Consider the following 27686-nt stretch of genomic DNA (forward strand, 5'->3'; position numbering starts at 1 on the left):
GTTTTGCAGTCATTTGAGGCTTTTGAACCTTCTTTTCTCACCTCAGGAGTTAAAGGTGATAAGTGTTCAGACCCAAAAAAAGGGTTAAGGTGATAAAGTGTAGAGATCCCCGACGTTATTGCAAATTATGTTGATTGCTAAACACCGTGTGGTTGGTGGGGCGTCGTTGGGATTTGGCCGTCATTCCATGAGACATAAAAAAGTCGGGGCTTCAGTTTCACCATTAAATTACTTAAAACATATGGAGTGTAACTTAGTTTACTTATAAACCCATGAAATATCCTTTCACAAATTAATGTGAGATTTTTCTCAACATGTCCATTTTACGTGTAGCGAATTTTTAAACCTAACACGTGGACAACACAACGGAATGATGTAGAGCACGTATGATTGTTGGGCTTCACATGTGGGACAACTTGGTTAGTTATACTTCTCATAACTAAACTTTCATTTCATGGGATGGTGTTACGACTACTTAAGTTGTGCTATCAACTGTTTTTGAAACATCGTCATTTTCAGGTCCACTATAGTAGAGGAAAACTTTAAGGATTGCAGGGTATCTTGAATAGAATCATAGGTTTGTCAAATAAAGATTTTTAACCAATTTTTGGTTACAATGTAGAAGTCAAAGAATTCAAACTAAACATTTTGCTTGAGACTAAAGGGATAAGATTGATACAAGGGAGTTGATTTCACACTCATTTTAGTTTTTCATAATAGTTTATTTATGACAATCAGATTGAATAAATCAAAAGAAAACAATGAACATGATTAAACATAAATGTGTGAGAAATTAAAAACGGTGTGTGTTTATCATTTTTTTTACAAAATCGATACAAATCAATAATTCACACTAGATTATGGACATTCATCTTGCATAATAAGGTACGGTTTGCTACTTAGTACTATGGTCTAGTGATATTCTTCTTCACTTGTAAGTGAAAGGTCTTAGGCGAATTTAAACCACATTATTGCTAGCCCATTGTGAGGCTTAGCCAACTCACACACCCCCTTAGTTTAGATATCGTTTGTTAAAAAGAAAAAAAAAAGTATGGCTTACGTAACACGCCATATATACAATCACATTTAAAGATATCAATAAACCCTCATTAAAGTATTTCTATTTTTTTCTTTAATTTTTCCATAAAAAAAAAGAATTAAAAGTCCTCAAAATCTCAACAGAATACACCCTTTATTAGGAAAATCAATTGATAAAATGTATAACAATCTCTATTAATGGTATGAGAAACTTCAAAATAGTGAACTAGTCCAAAGCAATATCTGATTTGTATATATCAGTATATCATATCCGTCTGTGAGGTAACTGAAGTTAGAAAACTAACACAAATGGACATAAAATTGAAGTTGACCCTTTGGAATTTTCCATGAACAGTTTTTTTTCCCACGTTGAATGAAGTGGTGTCATTTGTACCTAGGGCTAGGGGAGGACAAAACTTCCATTAAACCAGACCAATCAACCAATTTGCCCCGAATAGTTCGAGTTGATTGATCAATTTCGGACATGACGAGGTGAGAAATCAATTTATTTTGATGAAGGACATGAGCATCTCCGGTGTAAATGTAGAGCTACCACCATTTTTAGCACTATTTGTTACTATTTATGCTCGAAAGTAATAAAAAAATAAATGTAAATACAACATCCGCCTGTGACTGCTATAGCCTTTTTAAAATTCATGAGTTAAAACGAGGTTTAGCTTTCCAAGTTTAACTTCTCCCATCGTAGAGTCGTAATGAAATTGAAAGGTGGACTGCAAAGCCACTTTATCATCTCTATTCTCAAAAGCCCGTTTCATTTTCCTACTTAAATGAAAGAGAGTTGGGTTATCAGATCCAAGGCTCAGAAAAGCACCCAAAAGCAGACCAAGTTTTATGCTCAGTGGGCTTTTCCAATATTGTTTGTATTGAGAGTCAATCGTGAAGCAAAGTTTCGACCCAAAAAAATAAAAAATAATAAAATCATGAAGTAAAAACATTTCTTAAATCAAATAGGAGTAAATGAGTATATTGATGACCTTAAAAAAAAAAATAATAATAATAATAAAAAAAAGAGGTTCAGTTGGCAGCTTCGTCACGGCAGTGGGGCATTTCAGCCTCCTTTGAACACCTTCGTGTGATTCACTAACGTCAAGAGACTAGCTGTTGGTTTTGCCACGGCAGTCCACAATTTTGAGGGACATGACGACTCACAGAGGCATTTCAACCTCCCTTAGCCACCATCGTGTAATCCACCAACACTAGAAATCGAATCTAAATTTGCATGCTACATGAAATAGGGGTTGTAATATAGATTAAATGCGAAGAACCTATATGCATACGTGAAAAGTGAGTAAATGACCTTAGAGTTGCAACATCGAATCTGGATGCAATTGCATACTCAACTAATTATGCAATCAACATATAATTTTCAGAGATATCATCCACAGTACTCTTTCTTCCCCATCACACGATAATCCCATCATTATACTATATCCAAAATTAATTAATTATTTATTTTATATGAAATAAATAGAAATATTTTTTAAATGGAATTAAACTCTAGCGAACTGGATTAGGTTTACTTTTCATTTTTTTTTCAAAAAGAGAGATAATTGGTGACAAGTCATGGTTATCCATACAACACTATATATAAGATATAAAAGAGCACCAGTGGCGGATCCAGAATTCGAATGCTGGGTAATCCAATGTAAAAGTTCCAAGATCGACCATCTTTCTAAACATCATCAATTTCTATTGAATTTGGTTCACATTTCTAATTTCTTCTAAATTTAATTCATATGAATAAATCAAGATTAAGCTCACATGTGCAAAAACCAACAAATGTCCCCAACATCATAACGCAATAATGAATTTCAAAAGATAAAATTGGTTCACATCACAAGTATACACATAAATTTAAATGTTTTAAAATTATAAATTAGGACTAGGAGTTAAGATTAAAAAACTTACATGAATTTGGAAGAAAATTGAATTCGGCGGTGGCACGGCAAGTGGTAGTGGAGAGAGAGGTGGTGGTGTGGTGACTGGCGGGATGGGGGATTGGGAAGGTTGCATATTGTGTTGGGGGATTTGGAAGGTTACATATTGTGTCTGGGATACTGGGTTTGTAAAATTAATTAGGGAGTTTTTTATTTTTTTTATTTTTTTATTTTTTTTATTTTATTTTTTTATTTTTAACAAGCAATATTATTTACACTAAAGGGGAGATGGTAGGTTTAGTCTTACTATGTGCTAGCAATAATTTGGTTCAAATTCGTCTTTGGCTAGAATCGAACCTAAGATCCCTCTCTTACAAATGAAGAGGAATACTACTAGACTGTAGTACTAAGTGAACAAATTAATTTGGGAGTTAAACATTGGGAAAGTCAGAAATAGTTCTTGGGTTTGTAGCCTGTATGAAAGAGTTTTTTTTTTTTTATTTTTTTTATTTTTAATTTTTTATTTAACTCTTTTTAAAATGACCTGGCTCAAAACGTTAAAAAAGAAATAGAATTAAAACCTCCTCTCCTTCCTCGTTTATAACCTCATACTTGCACATCCATGGTAAATGACCTATCCACCAACACCGCTCAGCCCATTGGAAGGTCCCCAATAGTCACTAAGAGGTGTTTCTCCCGAAATTTGGAAGGTCATGGGACCACTCGGGTCTCTGTGTTGATTCGCTTCTGCGTAGCACCATAGAATTTGAAATTAAACCCTAAACACTATCACCAACAAAACATGCCTAAACCCTTCACCATGAGATACAAAAAAAATTACAACTCAAAAACCCTAAACCCCTTGGCTCCCCCATGAAATTCCAGTTTGGCTTGCTTTCCGGAAACAACATTTTAGACCTTTTTTAAAATGATTTTATTATGTTGCAGGGTATGTGAGCAATTCATATTAAATTCTTGGTACTAGGTCTGGTATTACCATTTTTTTTTTTATCATTCGAGAAAGAAGATTCAAATTTAACACATTTCTACATCAGAAACATAATTCAAAGACTACAAATATTCCCAAAGAGAAACATTTCCATTCTAGAACAGAAGTACAACCATGATTGTGGCTAGTGAGGAAGGAATAGAAATATAATGGTGCTACCAAAAGATACTATAGTTTCAATAATTTTAAACAAATATCTAACTGTTACAAAGTATAAAACATCCACTATTTCAAATCGGAGCTTTTTAAAGTACTCCGGAGTACTGGATGCCAATTGGAGCTTTTTTAAATACTTCAAAATATAATGAAAATTGTGACCGTTAGATCTTTGTTTAACAATTAAAATAGGTACTCCAGAGCACCTGAAAACCCATGAACACCAACCTATATATACGACACGACGACACACCCCTTTACTCTTCCCTGTATGTCTACATGGCCACCAGAGTCTCACCCGAAGACGACGACGTATTCGTCTCAGTCTCCGAGCAACGCCACGAGTTCATGGAAGCCAAAGCCGTAGAGTCCGACATGGATCTCGCCTTCCACTTCCAACTCCAAGAAGCCCTTGCCGCCTTCCTTACCCTCCAACCCTCCTCTTCCTCTACCCAATCCCTGGAAAAAGACATCATTTCAATCATCCCTGACACTCCAACTGTCATCTCCATCCAGTCCGACAAACTCGCGAGGCTAGAGCTGATAACTACCAAGTCACCAACCTGAATCCGGTAGCTCAACCTCGACAAATTGCAGTAATTGAGGATAAGCGAAAGGAGGAAAAAAAGCATAGAAAGTGTGCTTGATATTTTTTTAATAATTTTCTTTTTCAAATAACCGTTACAAAAGCAAAGAAGCCATTACTTCATGGATTTGGATCCTCTTCTGAGATAATGGAAATGATCATCCTCATCAATCATCGTGGGCCGTTGGATTTTTATCTAACGGCTACAATCATTATAACTTTAAAGGGACCCCCCTGTTTGTAGCCGTTGGATAAAAATCCAACAGCCCACAATGATTGATGAAGAGGATCCTTTCCATTAGCTCAGGAGAGGATCCAGATCCTTACTCCATTTAAAGTGTCTGGGCCACAAGGTGCCAACTCAACATTCCACTAACAACTTTAACAAAATGACAAAACAAGCAAATAAAGGCTAAAAACCAAATTACTTAGTGATTAAGCATTCACTAATTCGAAGACCCCCAACATCACTCCCCCCATATGACAACCTTATCCTCATGGTTCAAGCTTGAAAACTGGAAACATAATCTTGAACTCATCGTAGTCTTCCCAAGTGGCGTTCTTAGCAACATCATCCAACCAGTGTATCAGTAATTGGACCCCAGCTGCTTCTCCCTTCTTATAAATCATTCGAGCCAATACTGCATGAGGCACTGAGTATGATAACCCACCTTCATTTACATCAGGTAACACAGGTGATGGTTGAACCAAATTTCTCAAGTGTTTCTTAAAGCAACTGACATGGAAGACTGGGTGAATTTTTGTTCCTTCAGGCAGTTTCAATTTATACGCTACTGTTCTAATTCTTTCACAATCTCATAGGGGTCATAAAACCTGGGTTTATGGAATGAGTGAGCATTCAGGGCTTGCAATTGGTAAGGGACAAGCCTAAGGTACACAAAATCCTCAACAGAGAACTCCATTTCAGACCTGTGCTTATTTGCCTGTATCCTCATCTTGTGTTGAGCTACTTCCAAGTTGCTCTTAAGACCAGACAAGATTTTATCCCTATCTTTCAAACATTGCTCCACTAAATCCAATCTGGTTGTACCAATCTCATAAGAAACCACCATAGGATGAGGGTATCCATACAACAGTTCAAATGGAGTAAACTTGGAGGATGAATGATATGAAATGTTATAATTCCATTCTACCCATGAGAGCCATTCCACCCATTTCTTAGGTTGAGTACTAGTAAAGCACCTGAGATAGGTTTCTAAGCATCGATTGAGCACCTCAGTTTGTCTATCACTCTGAGGGTGATAACCTGAACTCATGTAGAGTTAGTCCCTTGCAGCTTAAAGAAATCTTTCCAGAAATTGCTTAAGAATATGGGATCCCTATCACTTACAATGGTAAAAGTCATACCATAGAGTTTAAAAATGTGGTCCACAAAAACCTAAGCAATTGAGGCAGCAGTGACGGGATGTGACAAGGCTACAAAGTGAGCATACTTAGTGAACCTATCCACTACTACAAAGATCACTGACTTTCCTTTGCACAATGGTAACCCAACAATAAAATCCATGCTTATTTCATTCTAAATCTGTTGGGGAATAGGCAAGGGTTGAAATAGTCCAGGTGGTGATATTGTCTCGTACTTATTCTGTTGACATATTTGGCATTCTGCCACAAAAGCCTTGATATCCTTCTTGAGACCCTGCCAATAAAAACCATTTTTGATTATTTGATATATCTTTAGTACCCTATTGTGCCCTGCAACAGGATTGGAATGAAGTTCATTCATAATTTTTGCTTTCCATGGTGATGTAGGGCTAAGCACCATTCTTGACTTGTACTTAAGAAGGCCATTATCAACCTTGGATTTTGTGGTTATTATCATCAGTAGTAGGATAAGAAGAATTTGTCTTGAGGGATTGTATTTTAGACTGAATCCAGTCATCTTTCTCATTACTCCTTGTTAGATCATCTAACCACCTAAAGTAGGGGTAAGAAATATCTAGGTAGTTCATATTTGTACCTGGTTCTACTTCCACTCCATCATTTTGATTAGTTGGGTCTTAGAGCCTAGAAAGGGCATTAGTTATCAAATTCTTAGAACCCTTTCTATAATGGATCTCATAATCGAACCCAAACAACTTTAAGACCCATTTTTGCTGGAATGGGGTATTTGCTCTCTGACGCAAGAAGTACTTAAGGCTCTGTGATCTATCTTTATAATAAAATGTCTTCCTTGCAGGTAATTTTGCCATTTGTTTTATGACATGCACAATAGCAATTAACTCTTTCTCATAGATGGACAAGGCCTGATTTTTAGGTCCTAATGACTGATTAGTGAAAGTTATTGGCTTCCCTTGTTGTTGGAGCACTACACCAATACCAACATCAGATGCATCCAATGTTTTAAAAAACTAGCCTCAGGGCACGCCTAAGGCACCTTTGAGGCTAGGCAGTGAGGCTAACGCCTCTGTTTTGCTGGAGTGGGCGAAAGGCTTCGCCGGAGACGGGTAGGCGGCAGAGGTGCACCTTAAGGCGTCTCAAGCGCCTTGTTTGCCCTTTTTTTTAAGAAAAAAGATTTGGATCCTGTCACCAAGCACTTCTATTTGGTTTTTTGTAACCACAAATGCATAGGTTCAATTTATAGATTCAAACATCACTTGGGTGGTGTAAGTTCAGGAGGAATGATAAGTTGTAGAAAAATCCCACCTAATGTGAAGGAAGAATGCTTTGCTAATGTTATGAGAACTAAAGAAAAGAGGAAAGCTAGCCATGAGTTGTGTCGCGGTGGTGGAAAAGAAAGTGAAAGCGTAGATATGGGCACAACCAGGACACCATATGTAAGTAGTGGGAGTGGGAGTGTGAGTGTGAGTGCCACACATTCACAACAAACCGGTTCTTTCAAAGGGACCACTTGATAGGTATGTTATATCGGAAGCTCGTCAAACCACATTGAATACACCTTTCAAAAAAGAGGAAAGAAGACAAGCATTCTGAGCACTTGTGCGATGGTTTTACACTAGTGCCATTCCATTCAATGCGGCAAACAATGAATATTATGTTAATGCAATGAAATTGGTATCTAATTTTGGTCACGGCTTTGATGCTCCTACAAGCCATGAATATAGAACTTGGATGCTCAAAGAAGAAGTTGAGGATGTACAAAGTATGATGAAAGAACATCAAAAGGTTTGGAAGAGATATGGTTGCACTATTATGTCGAATGGTTGGTCGGATGGTAAAAGTAGGTGTTTAATCAACTTTCTTGTTAATAGCCCACAAGGTACTTGGTTCTTAAAATCGGTTGATGCGTCGGCCTCTATGAAGAATGGAGATTTGTTGTATGGCTATTTGGATGATGTTATTCAACAAATTGGGGAGGGGGGAGGGGGAGAATTTGGTTCAAGTTATATCCGACAATGCTTCGAACTACAAGAATGCGGGGCAAAACTTATGGAGAGGAAAAAAAAGGTGTGGTGGACTCCATGAACGGCTCATGTTATTGATTTGATGCTATAAGATATTTCTAAGATGACATGGTTTGATGATAGGCTCAAACGTGCTAGGTGTATTTCAAAGTATCTATATGGGCATCAATGGGTACTATCTTTGATGAGAAAATACACCAACAATTTAGAAATTCTTCGTCCTGTGGTCACTAGGTTTGCCACTTCTTTCCTTACACTACAAAGCTTACAAAAGCAAAAGGAAAATCTTGTTGCTTTGTTTACCTATCAAGAATGGTCGGAAAGTACCTATGCAAAATCCAATGAAGCAAAGTTGGGTAAGCATCATCTGTTACATGATCGTGAGTTTTGGGGTCGAGTTTCTTTTTGCATTAAGGGTGTTCTTCCTCTTGTTTGCGTTTTGAGAGAGGTTGATTTAGAGGAGAGACCCTCCATGGGTTTTATATATGAGTTGATGGATGCTGTAAAAGATAAAATTGTAAGCAATCTTAACAAAGTGGAGAAAAAATGTATGCCTATCTGGAGAAAGATAGATCGTAGATGGGACGATCAACTTCATCAACCACTACATGCAGCGGGTTATTACTTAAACCCACAATTTCGGTATGAGGATAATTTCTCAGATACTGATGAAGTGCGAAATGGGTTGTTTGCTTGCATGGATAGAATGCTTGGGAAAGGGAAAGAACGTGAAGATGCCGATGTTCAATTGGATTTATATAATGATAAGCGTGGTCCATTTGCATATTCTATGGCTATGCAAACTAGGAAAAAGCGAACACCAAGTAAGATTTAATTAGTCAACTGTTAATATCTTTTTATCATAACCCTTAAATTACTTACCTTACTAATATTGTTTTTTTTAGTGTCTTGGTGGGAGTGCTTTGGGCATAAAACACCCGAGTTAACAAAGTTTGCCATCCGAGTTCTAAGCCCTACTTGTAGTGCGTCAGGATGTGAGAGGAATTGGAGCACATTTTCCATGGTAAGTAAATATATTATTAGTATCTTAAGTGTCATTTTTTCTTAAGATGATTAGACTTGAATAATAGAATTGATTTATTTGTAAATTCATACAAAAAGAAGGAATAGGCTTGAACACAAAAGGCTTAATGCTTTTAGCCCATGTCAAGTACAATTTGGCTTTACAACAGAGAAGTAAGAAAAGGAGGGAGAAATATGATCTTATTGTTGTGGAAGAAATTGCCTCTGATGATGAATGGATAACGGAGATAGAAGATCTCGTTCTTCTCGAAGATCCTGCACGGCTTGAGGATAAGTTATTGTATAATGTTGAGGCCGTAAGGAATGTGCCACCCCTAGTTTATGAAGGTGGCTCATACATTCGAGAGCCTAGAGAGTCTTCTCCTCCTCCTTCTGCTCGTGAGCCTACTCATCCTCGCGAGCCTATTACATACAAAAGAAAATAGTGTAATGAAGCATCCTCAAGTCGAAGAAATGTGGAGTATGATTCGGAAGATTCTTTTGATGAATCGTTGACATACCCAACAAGTTCATCTAGAGTTGGCAATGAAGAGGATGATGTTGCCTTTTATTTAGATGAGAGGATTTGGATGAATGATTGATATCTTTATTTGTATTTTGATTTATATGAAGAGGACTTGGATGAATGATTGTTTTCTTCATTTGTATTTCCTTTTGAATGATGAATTTGGATGATATTACCTTTGAATGATGAATTTAGATGATATTATCTTTTGAATGACAATGAATTTGAATGAAAAATTGAAAATGGATGTTTATTTTACTTAGTATTATTTTCTATACAATTATATGTATAATATATATATAACATATATAAAATAAAATAAAAATTAATCTCCTCATGCCTAGGCCGGGCTTCGCCTCGGACGCCTCACCCACACCACACGCTTTTAATACATTGGATGCATCACACTCAATCTCAAATGTTAGAGAGAAATCAGGTAATCCCAATACCTGTGGAGATGACATAGTTTCTTTAAGAGTCTATAAGGCCTTGGTTGCTTCAGTTGTCCATATGAAATTGTCCTTCTTAGTGAGCTGGTGTAATGGATGGCAGATCTTGTCATACCCTGGAACAAATTTCCTATAGTACCCTGTGAGTCCTAAAAAAACCTCTAAGTGCAGACAATGGTGGGAATAGGCCAGTCCAAGATTGATTGAATTTTGGAGGGGTCAGCTTCTACCTCATTCCTTAAGACAATATGTCCCAAGTACTCAATTTTGTTTTGTCCAAATGCACATTTATGCTTTTTTATATAGAGATGATGCCGCTGTAATAAATTGAAAGTAACCTGCAAGTGATATATGTGATCCTCCCAAGACTTGCTATATATCAAAATGTCATCAAAGAACACTAAAATAAAGTGTCTCAGGTGAGGCTTAAAGATATCATTCATAAGGTTTTGAGCAAGTGCATTGGTTAAACCAAAAGGCGTTACAAGGAACTCATAGTGCCCCTTATGAGTCCTAAATGATGTTTTCTCTATGTCGGAGGGATGCATAAGTATTTGGTGGTCCCAAACCTGAGGTCTAGCTTAGAAAAATACTAAGCACCACTGAGTTCATCTAAGAGATCATCAATAAGGGGTATGGGGTACTTGTCTTTGATGGTGATGGAATTAAGTTCCATATAGTCCATGAAAAGCCTACAAGTTCTTTATTTTTTCTTGACTAAAAGAATTGGACAAGAGAAGGAACTGTGACTGGCCCTAATAAAGCCAGCATCTAGTAATTCTTGCACTGCCTTTTCAATTTTGATTTTTTGGAGAAGGCCATAATGATAGGGCCTGATATTGGTTGGTTTAGCACCAAGGACAAGAAAATTTTGATGGTCATGGGGCCTGGAAGGTGGCAATTGAGATGGCAAGGAAAAAAAATGGAAGAGAAGTGTCCCATTAAATCCTGCAAGTCCCTTAGCTAAGCTTGGTTGAGATCACAAGCTTATAATTTCTTGGACTCCAAGGAATATAAGAATAGCCCAAGATTATAGCTGTGCATTTCCTTGTCAATATGTTGCAGGGAAACCTCTTAAATCAAGGGTAAAGCTCCTTAATTGTGAACAAGTTTGTACTGCACATTATCTTTGTGGAATTCAAGTGTCATTAACTGAAAATCCCATAAGACTGGACTAATGGAAGATAGCCAGTGTACTCCCAAGACAATATCACAGCCCCCCAAGGGAATGACATATAGATCCACAGTACAAGTATATGCTGCAAGAGACAATGGTGTGCTAGGACAATACCATGAACCTCTAGTTTTCCCCCCATCTGCAATCATGACTTCAAAGGCAAAAGTGGTATAAGGTTTCCAACCCAGTTTTTGAAGTAATTGAGAATCAACAAAGTTGTGGGGTGCTGCCAGAATCAAGCAGAATTGTAACACTGTGTCCTTTAAGTAGCCTCTCCACTTTCATAGTGTGCATAGGTTGCTTAGCAGAGGTGCCATAAAAAGCACTCACTGAGCTCCATTAGGTTAAGGGTTAGTAGAAGGTCGTCTAGGCTAGTATCTACCTTCTTTTAGGGTTGTACAAGGTCAAGCATAAATAAATGTTTGGTATGGCATTTGTGCCCCCGATTCCACTTATCATCACAAAACCAACAATCCCCTATTTCATGTTTTTTTTCTTCTGAATTTCCTTAGGGGAAAGCCTCTTAATAGGGAAATTTAGTGCTTGATGCGGTGGTGGTGGAAGAGTAGGGGTAGTAGGGGATCGAAAAGTGGGAGTAGGTTTGGTATAACCAGATTTTAAAGCAACAAATTTAGCATCCAATTGAACATGTAAGGCAATAGCATCATGCACAATGTTACGGCGCAATAACTTGACATCATACATAAGTTCATGCTTAAGGCCACCAATAAAACAACTCTTAAGCAGAACTGGACCAAGATCAAAGGTGCGATTTGCCAATTGGTGAAATTCGAGTATATAGTCCTGCAGTGTACCTGACTGTCGAAGTTTAAAGAGAGCCTCAGCACTATCTTCGAAGTCACTGGGGCCAAATTGGTGGCAAAAGGCGCAAGTGAAGTCCTCTCGGTGAGGTGTAGATTGCAAATAGTCCTGGAGTATACCTAAATCCGGTAGCTCAACCTTAACAAGTTGCAGTAATGGAAGATAAGCAAAATGAAAGAGCACAAAAAATGTGCTTGATATTTTTTTTAATAATTTTCTGTTGCTTTTCAAAGGTGAATTATATATTTCATTATGAAAAAGTTACAAGAAAAAGAAGATCGCTCTTATAGAGGATCAAGAAGAAAAGCTACCAAAAAAGTAGACGAAACACAATCCCTAAGAAACTGCCCTTATACCCGTGGACAAGCAAAACAACTTAATTAAGTAAAGAATCTCCTACAAGCAAGAAGGTAGACCTATGAGGTAAGGGAAAAAACAAGGTATGGGAAGACAACATAGTAGGGTTGAGATCATCACTTTAGCCCATGACTTAGCTAAAGTGAGGATGACAACCCATCCTTGAGATCCTTAGAAATCACTTTGGGAAGCTAAATACCAACTCCTTGAATTAAGGAAGTTGACACCTTATCACAAGGAAACCGACCTCAACCATGCAAGAAACCCTAATATCTATTCGACAACTTCCAATACTCCCCCTCAAGCTGGATCCAGAAGGTTGATGGATCCAAGCTTGGATAGAAGCCGCTGAAACTGATGAGAAGCTAAGGGCTTTGTGAAAATGTCGGCCAATTGGTCGGAGCTTCTTGTGTAGTGTGTCTGAATTACTTGCGATTGCACCTATTCATGAACGTAATGGCAGTCAACTTCAATGTGTTTCATTCGTTCGTGAAACATGGGATTGGATGCTATATGCATGGCAGCTTGGTTGTCACAGAATAGGGACATAGGAAGGGTTTCAGGAAACCCTAAATCACACAAAAGACCTTTGAGCCAGATTAATTCACATGATGTTGAAGCCATTGCACGATACTCAGCTTTGGCACTGGATCTGGCGATGACAGTTTGCTTCTTACTTTTCTAAGTGACCAATTTCCACCAACAAAGGTGCAGTAACCACTAGTGGACTTGTGATCGATGGCATTGCCGGCCCAATCTGCATCGTAGTACCCCATGATGTGAGTGTAGTCGTTCTTTGTCATGAGAATACCATGACCAATAGACCTTTTCAAGTAACGTAAGATTTTCTTTACAAGGTTCAAATGCTCGATGGTGGGAGTGTGCATGAATTGACTGACAATACTTACTGCATATGAGATATCTGGTCTGGTGATCGTTAGGTAGATCAACTTACCAACAAGCCTCTGATAGGAGCTGATATTCGAGAGTGGAGTGCCTCCCAAGTTAAGTTTGAGCTTGCTATCGAGAGGAGTAATGGTAGGCTTAACATCACTTATATTAGCATCCTTGAGGAGATCCATGACATATTTCCGTTGATTAAGAAATAAACCCTTATGAGAAGATGCCATTTCGATCCCAAGGAAATATTTCAACACCCCAAGGTCTTTAATCCCAAATCTTTGTTGAAGTGACTGTTTGAGTTTGGAGATCTCTGCAGCATTATCACCAGTAATTATTAAGTCATCCACATATATCAACACAACTAATTTTCCACCAGCTCCAGTGCGAACAAATAATGACGAATCGGCACCACTCCTTTTGAAACCAACACTATGAAAAACTGAACTTAGTTTAGCATACCAAGCACGAGGTGATTGCTTCAGTCCATAAATAGACTTATGTAACTTACACACCGAATCAGGGTCCTGACTTTGAGGATATCCGGGGGGCAATCGCATGGAGACTTCTTCTTCGAGATCACCATGTAGAAAGGCGTTTTTCACGTCCATTTGATACATAGACCAACCCTTATTGACAACAACAGAAAATAACACCCTAACTAAGTTCATTTTTGCAACAGGCGCGAATGTTTCTTTGTAGTCCACCTCAAATGTTTGAGTGAATCCGCGAGCCACTAGCCTGGCTTTGTGCCTCTCAATTGAACCATCTGAATTAAACTTGATCTTATAAATCCATTTGCAACCCACTGCCCTTTTTCCTTTTGGAAGTTTGGTGATGATCCAGGTGTTGTGTTGGTCTAGAGCTTTGAGTTCATCTCTCATTGCTTCTTGCCACACATCATGATTATTAGCCTCATGGAAGTTTTGAGGCTCACTGTGATTGGAGATGGTGTTAAGAAAAGCAGCATGTGATGGAGTCACCTTTCGATACGACACATAATTTGATATTGGATGCCTCAGTTTATATATGTCAAAGTCTTGAAACCTTGTGGGAGGCTGCCTATCACGCCGAGGATTACGTCGAGGTTCTGGGAGAGTTGGCTCACTCTCGTTCAAATTTTCAGCCACACTTTGAAGGTTTTCTTGGTTATAGCTGTCATCATCGTGCATGCAACCATCAGGGTGAGGGCCTTCATGGTTATCTTCATTGAGATAAGCATCAGTGTTGACATGACTGAGCTCTCGTTGTTGTAGACCCTCAGGTTCGATTTTTGGTAATGGGAACAGGTCTAAGATGCCATCCCCTTGGTCTATGATTTCACTTGTCTTGTCAAAAAAAGGGTTAGTCTCATGAAATCAAACGTCTTTGGACACAATCACTCTCCTTAGTTGGGGATTATAACACTTATATCCCTTTTGAGTAGATGAATAACCAAGGAAGATACATTTAGCAGCTCTAGGATCCAATTTATCTCGGTGTTGAGATTGAACATGCACAAAACAGATGCAACCAAACACTCTAAGATGTGAGAGATCAATTTTCCTTCCTTTCAGGACCTCTAGGGGAGACTTGAATTCCAATACTTGGCTAGGTAACCTATTGATGATATATGCAGCTACCATAACACCTTAGGACCAAAACCTCTTGGGTACATTCATTTGTAGCATTAATGCTCTTGTTTTCTCAAGTAGGTCACAGTTTTTACGTTTAGCTACCCTATTTTGTTGAGGGGTTCCAACGCAACTTGTTTGATGCATGATGCCATGAGTGCTCAAATATTGTTTCATGATATGGGACATGTATTCGGTGCCATTGTTAGATCGTAAGGTTTGTATTTGAGATGAAAAATGGTTTTTAACAAGGTTATGGAAGTCCTTAAACACTTCTACAACTTCACTCTTAGACTTTAGAAGATACAACCATGTGACTCGAGAGAAATCATCCACAAAAGTCACAAAATACTTGTAGCCATCAAAAGATTCACTAGTTGGTCCCCATACATCTAAATGAACTAGTTCAAAACACTTACTTGTCCTAGACAGAGAAGAGTTAAAAGGTAATCTAGTGGCCTTAGACAAGTGGCATGTTTCACAAAAAATAGCATCTTTTCCTAAGTTTGGAAATATAGATGACAAAATGGGTAAGGAAGGGTGAGCTAAACATTGATGCCACAATTGATTATCGTGAATGGAGTCGAACTTGGCTTGAAACCCTCTGGGATTGCTCTTTGACATGTAATAGAGACCATCTAAATAAAACCCTTCACCAATCGTCTTTTTGGTGGCACAATCCTGAAAAATCACATTGTGAGGAGAAAAAATGGCTAAGCAATTCAAGGTATTTGTGATCCTTCCCACAGATAAAAGTTGAAATGGAAAGGAAGGAACATACAAAGCTACTGACTCAATTTTATCAGACATCAACTTAATTTTTTTCTCTTCCTAAAACCTTTACATGCTTTCCATTTGCAATTGAAACTTGAGAAGGCTTTGTCAAATTTTCAAACTTTTGAGATTTAGACATATGGTTGGTTATATGATTTGTGGCACCTGAATCTACAACCCAAAAATCATGCAACATATTTAATTTGAGAGCAGTTTTAAAGGCTTTCATAATACCTTGCGTGTCTTCTTGGGGTACAGGTTTTGTGTCTGCCAAGAAACCTGTAAACTTGCCTAGCATTGCTGTCAAGGTCCCTTCTTCCAAGCTATCTGTACGATCAATTCCAGCACCTCCTTTCTTGCCTTGAATGTACGACATAAACTCATTCATGAGTTCTGCTGGGTTTGCCGTGAAGTTCTTGAATGGATCTAACTTATTGGAGATGGAGGTAGACGCATGATTTGCTCGATATGGAGTACGATTCACCCTTTGTATGCCCTTGTTGTCCTTCATGAAGTTAGGCTTTAATTCTAGATGTAAAATCCAGCATGTGTCTCTAACATGACCTGTATTGTTGCAGTGTTGACACTTTAAGTGAGGATGTTTTCCTTTGTACCTTCTTTCGTTGGTTACATATGCCCTAGCCTCAGGTACATTAGACATTGTACTCATGTTCATGACTTTCCTCCTTACTTCCTCACGTTGAATCGTTGCACACACGTTTGTGAAGGAAGGTAGTTCAGTGTTCATAAGCATGTGACATCGTAGATCTTCATATGTTGAGTCAAGACTGGACAAGAGTTGGAATATCTTGTCTTCTTCTGCTCTCTTTTGTAGCAGTGCTGCATAGGTCGTATAAGGACGATAGATTTCCAACTTGTTCTACATGTTTTTCATGCTTCCTAGGAGTTACACAAACGGCTTACCATCTTGTTGCAGATCAGAGATGTCCTTCTTTAATTGAAAAACTCGAGTAGCATTATTCTGGCTACCATACATTTCCTTGACTGCTTCCCATAATTGATACGAGGATTTTGAGTAGCTGAATATTTCAGCTAACTTTCGTTCCATGGAATTCAAGAGCCATGACATAACTAGCTGATCCTTGCTAAGCCAGGATTCATAGTTTGGCGAGGAAGTATCAGGTACTTTGATGCTTCCATTTATGAACCCTAACTTGGACCTGCCACCCAGCGCCAAAGACACAGCTCTTGACCATGGCAAGTAATTAAACTCATTTAGTATGACTGAGCTTAACCTTTGATTTGGGTTGACATCCACCTCATGCACATTTACGGAGGAAAGCTTCAGGGAGCTATCAGCTTTTGATGCTAACGGATTTTCTTCAGACATTTTGGAGATTGAATACTCTTGGAACGCAGTATTGCAGAAGCAGGTTAATTTCCCTGCTCTGATACCATGTTGCTTTTCAAAGGTGAATTGTATATTTCATTATGAAAAAGTTACAAGAAAAAGAAGATCACTTTTATAGAGGATCAAGAGGAAAAGCTACCAGAAAAGTAGACGAAACACAATCCCTAAGAAACTGCCCTTATACCCGTGGACAAGCAAAACAACTTAATTAAGTAAAGAATCTCCTACAAGCAAGAAGGTAGACCTAGGAGGTAAGGGAAAAGACAAGGTATGGGAAGACAAGAGAGTAGGGTGGAGACCATCACTTTAGCCCATGACTTAGCTAAAGTGAGGATGACAACCCATCCTTGAGATCCTTACAAATCACTTTGGGAAGCTAAATACCAACTCCTTGAATTAAGGGAGTTGACACCTTATCACAGAGAAACCGACCTCAACCATGCAGGAAACCCTAATATCCATTCGACAACTTCCAATATTTTCCTTTTCAAATAACCGTTACAAAAGCAAAGAAGCCATTGCTCCATTTAAAGCGTCTGGGCCACAAAGTGCCAGCTCAACATTCCACTGACAACTTTAACAACCAATGACAAAACAAGCAAATAAAGGCTAACAACCAAATTACTTAGTGATCAAGCATTCGCTAATTCGAAGACCCTAACATCACTCACCCATTATGACAACCTTGTCCTCAAGGTTCGAGCTTGAAATCTGGAAACTTAATCTTGAACTCAAAGTAGTCTTCCCATGTGCCGTTCTCAGGAACATCATCCAACCAGTGTATCAGCATTTGGACCCCAGCTGCTTATAGATCCTTCCGGCCAATACTGCATGAGGCACTGAGTGATTAAGCATTCACGAATTTCAAGACCCTAACAGGAGCAGGAATTGAAAGACCGCAAGCAAAGCCTGAGAGGATCTCGAGCGTCGGATTCACCACGATCAGGTCGCCAGGGAGATCATGAGGATTCCGGAGGAGGAATGGCAGGAGTACGGCGAATTCTTCTCCAGGCCGTTCGGCGAAGGATCATCCTCGTCGTCAGCGTCGGCCAAGAGCGTCGAGGGCGAGAGCGTATTCAGGCTATACTTCAAGGGTTTGGTGAGCGAGGAAAGGGTTGGGAAGGAGAGGGCGGCACTGGCAGGAATTGGGGTGGCGCTGTGCGATCCGAGGGACAATTTGTTGTTCGAGGTCAGGAAGCCGCTGATTGGGAGCGGGACGAGCAGCAGTGGGGCCCAGTTGAAGGCCTTGATCGAAGGGCTGAATGCTGCTCTTGCTTTGGATTTGAAGCGCCTCACCTTCTTCTGTGAGAATCGGCACATTTTCCAGTTTGTGAGTTGCTCCCTTCTCTTTATCTGCGTCTCTGGTGTGGGTTTTTGATGAAACGTAGTTTTTGTGGTAAATTTTAGGAATTGAATTGTGGGTTTTGCGTTTCAGTACTGTTATATCTTAGAAGTTTAGAACACTAATAAACTTTCGAAATTCGATAACGGAATGTGTAGTATCCATGGTGGACAGGATAATGCACTCACTCTGAGAAGTTTGGTTGTGTTTTGTTAGTATTTGCTTAATTAAGCTTCTATGCTATATTTGGTTATGGAATTTGACACTGACCTTTAATAAAACTTTTGCGAAAGACGAATAAAAGAATGCAACTTGTTATTTTTCTTAGTTGCAATGTTCTCGGAATTGTATGTGGGTTGTGTGAATTTCTATTTCCCATCTTGGACAATAGTTTGAACTTTCATTTTTTAGATGCACTCAATGAAATTTGGCTGAACAAATTCACCGTGAGAAATTTTCTTCGTGTTCTCAGCATTTGCTTAATTCGTCGTCTGTTTTATAATTGATTATGAACTTTATGGTTTGAACTTATTAGAGAGAATGGAATATGTTATGAATTATGATATGACATAAGCAATGTTGTTTTATTTATGTCGAAACCAAGAATGTTGGATCTGCTAGTTACGATGCTTGAGTCTCTTTACACCCATAAATGGAGCTTTGTTGGCATTTTAAATATGTAGATAACTGGTAAATGGACAGCAAAGCAGCGCAAGGTAGCAATGCTTGTTAGTCAGGTTAAGAGCCTTCAAGCAAAGTTTACAGTTTGCAATCCAATTCTCGTGCCCCGATTTGATATTAAATTTGCATTTAAACTAGCAAGAGATGCAATAGATTCTCAGTCTCAGACTAACCAGCCTGCACAATCTATCACTTCCAAGAATGTCAATGAGACTTGCGTGATATGTTTGGAAGCTACTGATGTTAACCAAATGTTTTCGGTTGATGGCTGCCTGCATCGGTATTGCTTTTCTTGTATGAAACAACATGTAGAGGTGAAGTTGCTTCATGGGATGATTCCTAGATGCCCTCATGAAGACTGTAAGTCTGATCTTACTGTTGATAGTTGTGCAAAATTCTTGACACCTAAACATGTGGAGACTATGCGCCAACGCATAAAGGAAGCTTCAATTCCTGCCACAGAGAAAGTTTATTGCCCGTATCCGAGGTGCTCCGCTTTAATGTCAAAACGTGAACTTTTACAAGACGTGAAATCGCGGGATGTGGAACTATCAGGAGTTCGAAAATGCTTGAAATGTCAGTGCCTTTTTTGTCTCAATTGTAAAGTCCCTTGGCACAGAAACAGAACATGCGCCGACTACAAAAGGTTGAATCCTCATCCCTCAGAAGATACAAAGCTAAAGTCTCTTGCCTCAACGAATCTGTGGCGCCAGTGTGTGAAGTGCAACCATATGATTGAACTTGCTGAAGGTTGCTACCACATGACTTGCAGGTATTTACTATTTAATATTATTTTCAGTAAATTAAAAACCTGAGAGAATAAGATTTGTTGTAACATTACAATCTGTTGCTGTCTTTGAGGTGTTGCACACACGATTGATGTCATAACTCGAAAATTAAAAGGTCATACCTTTGGCTGTTATATGAAAACTGTATGAGAGAAGTGACAAGTGATTAATAAACCAATCTATATGCATCACAATTAGGCTTATATAAGGAACAATATCTCAACATTATTAATCAATCTAAAAGTGACAAGTGATTAGATAAACCAATGGCTACAAAATTTATTTTAGTGTATGAGAGAAGACACATATGTGTTAAAGATTAGGTCAAAAATTAAAAAGAAACCTAATAAGAGAATCCAAACTCAAAATTTATGTTTTAATTCTAAAACAAAGTACATTAAAGTAAACACATAGGTATCTCAACAACATCAATTTTTCAACAATAATTTTAATCCAATTTAGAACTCACAGAAATTTAGGGCAAAAGATTGGCAAATTTACCTACTCATTCTCGATTCTGCAAGATTCATCATGGAAGTAGTCGAGTTGTGGAGGATCGAACCAACTCCAAATTGCATGATTGTTACACCTTGATGCGGGAATTATACGCACACAAATTAAACCCTCTTTTTGTCAATTGTAGTAAGTATGTAAGTAGGGATCGTTCTGGACCGGGGATTAGGAGGGATTGTTAATCACTTGGATTTGACTTCAGTTACGTAAAAACAAGTTTAAAACACTATACTAGACTCAAAGAATGCAAAACTCAAAATAAGATAGATTAAGACTAAGACTAAACAAATATGGGGGGGGGGGATTGAGGTTTGGACGAATTTAAACTAGAATGGATAGATTGTAAAGAAAACAAATTGTAAATACGAATTTGACGGAAATGAATGGATGGGAGGCTAGCTAAGGGGTTCATCTCCACACATGTTATACTTGCATACAAAATGATTTCTAATTGCTTTTCAATAAACCATGAATTCTCAACACCTCGGGTTAATTAGGTCCGCTTAAATTAACCGTCAAGTTTTCCTTAAGTTAATGAATTGGATGATTGCATACGACAACCCAAAAGCATTCCCCACAAGTTCCCTACATGAATTGCATAATAGAGATACAAGCAAGAATCATTAAGTTCTTTGAAAACCATAAGTGTTGACGAGGCATTCGTTACTATGATTGCATGAAACTTATGCCAAGAATTTACTTAACGCGATTGTTTATAAGCAACCTCCACTACTTGTGAATATAAGTTCATAACTATTAGGTGAAACTCACTTATATTCTAGCGTCATATTCATGCATGAAAATTAAGCGTGCACTCTCAATAAACATACATAAATAGGTTATCAATCAAATGGTTAAACAAATTGAATCCACAACTTATGAAACGCAATTAGAAGTAATCAAATCATATTGCAAGCATAAACATGTATTTCGAATCACCCCCTAGCTAAGGGGGGTTTAGTTCCTCATACGTACAAGACAAAGAGAATTGAAATTAAACATTGTAATCGAGGAAAAGCAACACCTAAAAATTCCAACAACTCAAACTTGAATTGTATGAACGTTTAGGCACTCTTCTCCTCCTCTTCGTTGTGGCACAAGGTCTAAGGATAGGTTGATGGTTGGATAGTGTTTTGGAGGGATGGGGAGTGGTGGAAATGGAAGGAGGATGGTGGAAAATGGAAGGGGGATATCACGGCAATGGATGAAGTGTTTGTGTTTGTGTGTGGTAATGAGAATGGAGAGTGAATGAATGACAAATGAATGAAGTGTGTGTGGTTTATATAGGGAGAGAATGGATGGGAGAGCATGTGAATGATAGCTAGGAGAATGATTAAAGGGGTGTTGCTAGGTTGGAAATGCATGTGGATTAGGTGGAATGTATAAGGGGTACACGGCAAAGGGGGAATGTTGGTGCTGGAATTGCATGTGTGTGCATGTGAAAGCTGGAAATGTGAGTGAAGGCCACGGCAAGGGGAAGTGTTGGGTGATGGGTGTATGTGTTGGCTCAATTATATTGTTGGGAAAGCATGTGGATTAGGTGGAATGTAGGGGGAATAATGATGAAGAAAAACTGGAAATGTTAGGGGGGGAAGCTGGAAATGAATGTAATGCACAGCAATGGGATTTTTGGTGGTGTAAATGCATGTGTTTGCATGTGAATTGAAGTTAGGGTGAATGATGATGAATGCATGTGGATTAAAGAATGAATGGTGGTGTAATGATGAAGTGGGAAGTGGAAGAATGTGGCTGGAAAGTGGAAGGGAAGGCACGGCACAAAGGGGAAGTGTTGGAAATGCATGTGATGCATGGCAAGGTTGTGTTTTGGTGTTGGTATGGGAATTTCTGGTTCTAAGGCTTTGTTTGATTGGGCTAGGCCCTTTGTTTTATGTTCTAAAGTGCATACAAGGCTTCAATTTTGTCCAACACTTTGGCTCCAAGCATAAGCTATCCATTCTTGGCCCAAAAGTGCTCCAAAAGGCTCCAAAATGCACTTCTTTGCTCCTTTAGCCCTTAGAACCTGAAAACATACGAAAATGACTTAAAACACTTAAAGAACTAAGAAATAACAACGTAAATGCACAAGAACAAGCCAACTAAGTTGCCTAAATATGCTCCTATCACACCTTTGGGCAAAAACTAATCATGCAAAGAAAATATCTGCATAGCTAGCCAAAACATAAAATACACAAAATACATATAGTTTCAACAGCTTTGGCCAGATGAAAATATGTTAGAAGTACTTTATGATTTGCTATAATACTAATTTATAATTGGTGATTGATTTTCTGAAATTCCCATTGGGACAAAAATATTCACCATATAAATTAGAATGCTGATTTTTCAAAATAATCCTTTAGAACAGTATAAAATAATCGTTTTGTTGGATATTCAATGATTCCCAAAAGATTAATCAAACACAAAAGAATGTCGTTATTGACATTGAACAATAGAGTTCTCAAAAGAGGAAACATGGTTATTCAGTTATTCGATAGAGACCAAAATGATCAATTAGTAAACTGATGCCACCTTCCAATTTTCTCTGTCACATCTCGGCTCGAGCCCCTATCACATCCCGGGCTCGACTCCACCGTAGCACGATATTGTCCTCTTTGGGCCCTGACCACGACCTCACAGTTCGTGAGGGCCAGCATGCCTTGATTTCGATCGAGGTGTATCATTCTCTCAAAATACAATTATCATCATAATCATAATTGATGACCAAACAAAACATTGGGTTAAGCAAATCAAACCAATACATCTTTAAATCAAAATTTAATCGGTGTTGTCTATAAAATTCATTAGTATTGAGAATTTGCATAAAATAAGGACATATTAGAACCATAAATTGTATAATAATCGGTACCAATAGACGTGTACAATTCAGTGAAACAATATCACATATCAAAACTAGTTTTGAAGTACCAAAATTTAGCAGTACTACTTTAGTTTGCAAATTTACTAAAAACTAAATTCTCTTTCGATTGTCATGAAAATTTTTAGGTATGCACTAGACATAAGGCTACTATTTCACAAAATTTAATGATTTTTAAAATTTTAAGCGAGCCAAAAATGAATTTGAAAAGAGAGGTGCTGCAGAAACTGCAGAAAATGTTCAGTACAGACCTGAGATTACAAATTCACCAAATATTCATTGTTCATCCGATATGCATGAAAATTTTCAAACATAAAGTAAACATACAAATCTGTTAATTCCCAGAATTTCATAATTTTTGAGACTTTACATGTGTACTAAAAGAAAATATGAAATGGGATGTGCTGCAGAAACGACAAAAATTCTGCACTACATACCGGAGACTAAATAATTCACCAAAAATTCAATTTTTTCTTCTCCAATATGCATAAAAATTTCCAGAAATAAAGTAGACATGTAAATCTATTGTCACCCAAAATTCCATGATTTTTTTTTTTTCGATTTTAAAAGTGGGCTAAAAATAAAATCGAAATGGAATTTGCTGCAAAAACAGCATAAATTCTGTAGGACAGTCCCGAGATTAAAAATTCACCAATAATCCATTTTCAAACCAATGCTCATGAAAATTTCCAGATTTAAAATAAATATCTCACTGTATATCATACCAAAATTTCATGAATTTATCAATTACATAAATATATCAAAATAATATTACAAACACACTATAATGCAGAAGTCTGCAGAATTCCAGCAACTGGGTATCTCGCTTAAAAATTTACCATAAATCCATTTCTTGTCCAAAAAACGTGAAAAAATACTAGCATCTAAAGTCCATTTAATATTACGATATGACCGAATTTCATAAAATTTGAAGTTAGGGAAGTCTATCAAAAACTAGAATGTCTATCAGCCATACGAAATATGCACTTATACCAAACAAGAGTCTGCAAAAGATTTACGATGCCGTTGAAAAAACTCCCCAAAATCTCAATTAAGAATCGATAGCCCAGAACTACTCATATAAATAAGGTCCATGAATTTCAAATTTATCAAAATAACTAAAGTCCATCAGAATTGCCAGATTTATGGTTCGAAAATAATCCAATTCATTGAAAGCCCCAATAAAAGTTTCCTTCCAACAGATTTAATTAATCATGAAATCAATACAGCAATATAATTAATAAATACAATAAACATAAATCCGTGTTGTCATCCTTCTCTGCAGCACAACGACAATTATTGTGGAAAAAGAAGACAACCCTGTATACTCAAGAAAACTCCATAATCTACCCAAAGGAAGAATAAAAAAAAACAATTAGCCGGTGACTAATTATGAACTCCAAATTCACCGTGTAGTTAAATTATTTTCCTTTTATTTTCCATGCTCAATTTCAATTTGTTTGGACCTAAATCCCTAAACAAAATTGCAAACTCAAGTGATACAAAATTGCGGAAGCATCTTTATGAAGTCTCACAAGATCGAATAGTCAAAATAGCCAACCAAACAATAAACACAAATTATGCTTCACTTGTGTCGATCATCTTCAGTTAATCAAATTACCTGTGAATCGAACCCTAAGTTTGTTGTGTGGCTCTGATACCACAAGTAAGACATATTCTTAAATCACAACAACAAGATATTAGGATCATAAATAAATCAAATCAATATGAAATAGAAATCGACTAATTATATTGAACTTAGTTGTAGAATTCGGAAGATATGATTATGAAGATGAAGCCATTGATGAACTCTAGGTTGTCTTCTCCTTCCAATACTCCAAAATATCGCTCTACTATATGAATAGATTTTAGAATTATGAGGAATTCAACGTATGGAAGGAGAGACTTAACCTAGTATTTATATATCATTAGGGTTCCTTATTAGGCGGCCTATTAATAGCTAAGCAGGTCAACCCTATCACCTTGATTGAGTCCTATCATGATGCAATATCTTTGTATTTGAACCTCTAGATGATTCTCCTAGATTAGCTGCAATGATTTAAGACTCCACAATTCTTACCTAACTAGGACTCTTAATTTACTCGAATTGCACATCACTTAATAGTCAAGTGATTTGTTCCTCAAGTAAACCAATTGTCACACATTGCCATACACAGAACTTTACAGTTGTATTATGTCGTAATAGAAAATTTGAAAGCTGTTGTATCAAGTTTGCAAGCGACTCTATCCACGTCATCTTGTTACTCATCCTAATGCACTGATCTCTTTTGCAGGTGTGGGCATGAGTTTTGTTATAATTGTGGAGTCGAGTGGAAAGACAAAAAGGCAACATGCTCATGCCCACTATGGGATGAGGGTAATATTTTGTATGATGAAGATTTTGATTTTGATGAAGAGGATGTGTTAGAGTCAGATTCCGAGAGGTATTATGATTCTGACTTGGTCATAATGTTCTAACATCCCCCTCTCTAAAGAGGCCTTCCCCCAAATTTTCTCTGTTCGGAATATATTGTGGAAAGTATAAATCGAATTTCTTTATTTTGATTCTCAACTGCTTGTTCACAAGGCTTTTCCATTTCTTAATTATTGTAAAGAAAGGAGAACATACAGTGCAAAAGAGCCTGCACTGCCACAATTGAGCTCATAAATAACGTACAGTTGATGATTACAGTGGACACACTAGGATAGCGAATACGTTTAATAATGTTTTGTGTGTTGTGTGTGTTTCAGACTGTACCATCGTTTGAGATCTGCGTTTTCTCGGTATTATGCTTATCGTAATTGAAATCTATCGAAGATCTTTTCACTTGGTTTGCAAGTAACTATGCTTATGTCATTTCGGTAATCATGTTCATGCTGTTATTGCTTTTGCAGACATGCTCCTTGGTTTTGCTATGACTGTGGACAGTCTACGGACTACATGGGAGCATGTTTATGCCCAGTTTTGTTTGAAGATGATATCTTGTTTGGCGGAGATAGTGATACTCAGGAGTTGAAAAAAGATGAATATGAAGGTGAAGTTGAGGATGAAAGCCTAGAAGAAGACGGATATGAAGATGAAAGTGGGCAGGAGGTTCAGGAAGAGAAGCATATCTTGCCTGCTGAAGATGGTAGAGATCTTGATGAAGAATATGAGGAAGATGAGGAGTTCTGTGACTCTGACTGCGAATGCTATGAAGATGAGGTTCATGAGAAAGAGCTTCGAGGGGACGTTCAGGATGAATGGTTGGAGCAAGGTCAGGAAGATGAGAACTTCTATGCGGAAAATGATACAGATTTTGGTGAAGAATATGAGGAAGATGAAGAGGAGTATTGGGACTCTGACTACGAATATGAAGAGGAAGGATTTGAAAATGAAAGCGGGGAGGAGGAGGTTCAGGAAGAGAATAATATCTTGCCAGCTGAAGATGGTGGAGTTCTTGATGAAGAATATGTGGAAGATGAGGAGTTCTGTGACTCTGACTGCGAATGCTATGAAGATGAAGTTCATGAGAAAGAGGTTCGAGAGGACGTTCAGGATGAATGGTTGGAGCAAGGTCAGGAAGATGGGAACTTTTATGCGGAAAATGATACAGATTTTGGTGATGAATATGAGGAAGATGAAGAGTACTTTGACTTTGGCTGCGACTGCGACAGTGACTGCTACGACTCTAACTCAGATTATTACTGATAAATGGCTGGTATTCTTTGTACGAAGTAACCTGCAGAAGGGGAAAAAAATGGTGTTTGAAGTCTCAACAAATTGTTTCTTTTTGTTCTCAATTGCTTGTCCATGAGGGTTTCTGTTTGATCAGTCCGGTTTGATTTGTTTTAGTACATAAGAGAGGGAGGAAGTGGTCGAATGAGGATTCTCTCCCGATTCTCTTTGTGAGAATCTTGGGGATCCTCAAATCGTGTCCGTTTATTATGCATTGTGCGACCAGTTTTCGTTAGGTACTATTCATATTTAATTATAAATAAAAGTATTTAAAATGATTTATGGCCGCACGATGTACGATAAACATGCACAATTTGAGGATCCCTACGATTCTCACAAAGAGGATCCGGAGAGGATCCTCATTCAACAGAGATGAAAAAATAGAAAAGAATTGGGAGATAAAAGGAAGCATAATACATACAAGAGCTTTTATATTGGAAAAAAAAGCTTTTATTTTGGGAGTAAAATTTTCTCTCCTTATATTACCATCCTTATCCGTCCCCCCTTTTCACACTATTCTTTTTGTCTTTTTCTCTATATAAAAAATTCAAACAAATTGTTGACGTGGTTTAATTGTAACTGTTTAAATAGAAGTGAAGGGGAAAGAGAATCTTACTCTTTTATTTTGAAAGGCTTTTTCAGCAAGTTTTCTTTAGTAATACGTGTAATAGAAAACGTGAATA

At 37.7% G+C, this 27686-nt stretch overlaps 2 protein-coding genes across 2 annotated transcripts; both read left to right on the forward strand.

Moving 5' to 3' along the window:
- The first annotated feature begins 8176 nt into the window (after positions 1 to 8176).
- Positions 8177 to 9542, forward strand: LOC125479436. The gene is made up of 3 exons (XM_048588711.1): positions 8177 to 8897; positions 8979 to 9097; positions 9267 to 9542. The coding sequence occupies exons 1-3, from the start codon at positions 8177 to 8179 to the stop codon at positions 9540 to 9542; spliced, it is 1116 nt and encodes a 371-aa protein (XP_048444668.1).
- Positions 9543 to 17702: 8160 nt separating this feature from the next.
- On the forward strand, positions 17703 to 27283 carry LOC103934319. Its single transcript, XM_048588665.1, has 4 exons — positions 17703 to 18416; positions 19112 to 19881; positions 25580 to 25729; positions 26181 to 27283. Exons 1-4 carry the CDS (start codon positions 18048 to 18050, stop codon positions 26974 to 26976), a joined length of 2085 nt encoding a protein of 694 aa, XP_048444622.1. The 5' UTR covers positions 17703 to 18047; the 3' UTR covers positions 26977 to 27283.
- Positions 27284 to 27686: the final 403 nt, after the last annotated feature.

The sequence above is a fragment of a genome, unplaced genomic scaffold (assembly GCF_019419815.1).
Source record: "Pyrus x bretschneideri cultivar Hongxiangsu unplaced genomic scaffold, Pyrus_bretschneideri_v1 Contig29, whole genome shotgun sequence".
NCBI lineage: Eukaryota > Viridiplantae > Streptophyta > Magnoliopsida > Rosales > Rosaceae > Pyrus > Pyrus x bretschneideri.

Bases quoted from the DNA above. Each gene is read 5' to 3' on its own strand.
- LOC103934319 (XM_048588665.1), top strand. From the start codon at position 18,048: ATGAGGATTCCGGAGGAGGAATGGCAGGAGTACGGCGAATTCTTCTCC. The intron at 18,417-19,111 runs GTGAGTTGCTCC...TTAAATATGTAG, and splicing joins ATCGGCACATTTTCCAGTTT to ATAACTGGTAAATGGACAGC. The intron at 19,882-25,579 runs GTATTTACTATT...TCTCTTTTGCAG, and splicing joins TGCTACCACATGACTTGCAG to GTGTGGGCATGAGTTTTGTT.
- LOC125479436 (XM_048588711.1), top strand. From the start codon at position 8,177: ATGACATGGTTTGATGATAGGCTCAAACGTGCTAGGTGTATTTCAAAG. The intron at 8,898-8,978 runs GTAAGATTTAAT...TGTTTTTTTTAG, and splicing joins TAGGAAAAAGCGAACACCAA to TGTCTTGGTGGGAGTGCTTT. The intron at 9,098-9,266 runs GTAAGTAAATAT...GCTTTACAACAG, and splicing joins ATTGGAGCACATTTTCCATG to AGAAGTAAGAAAAGGAGGGA.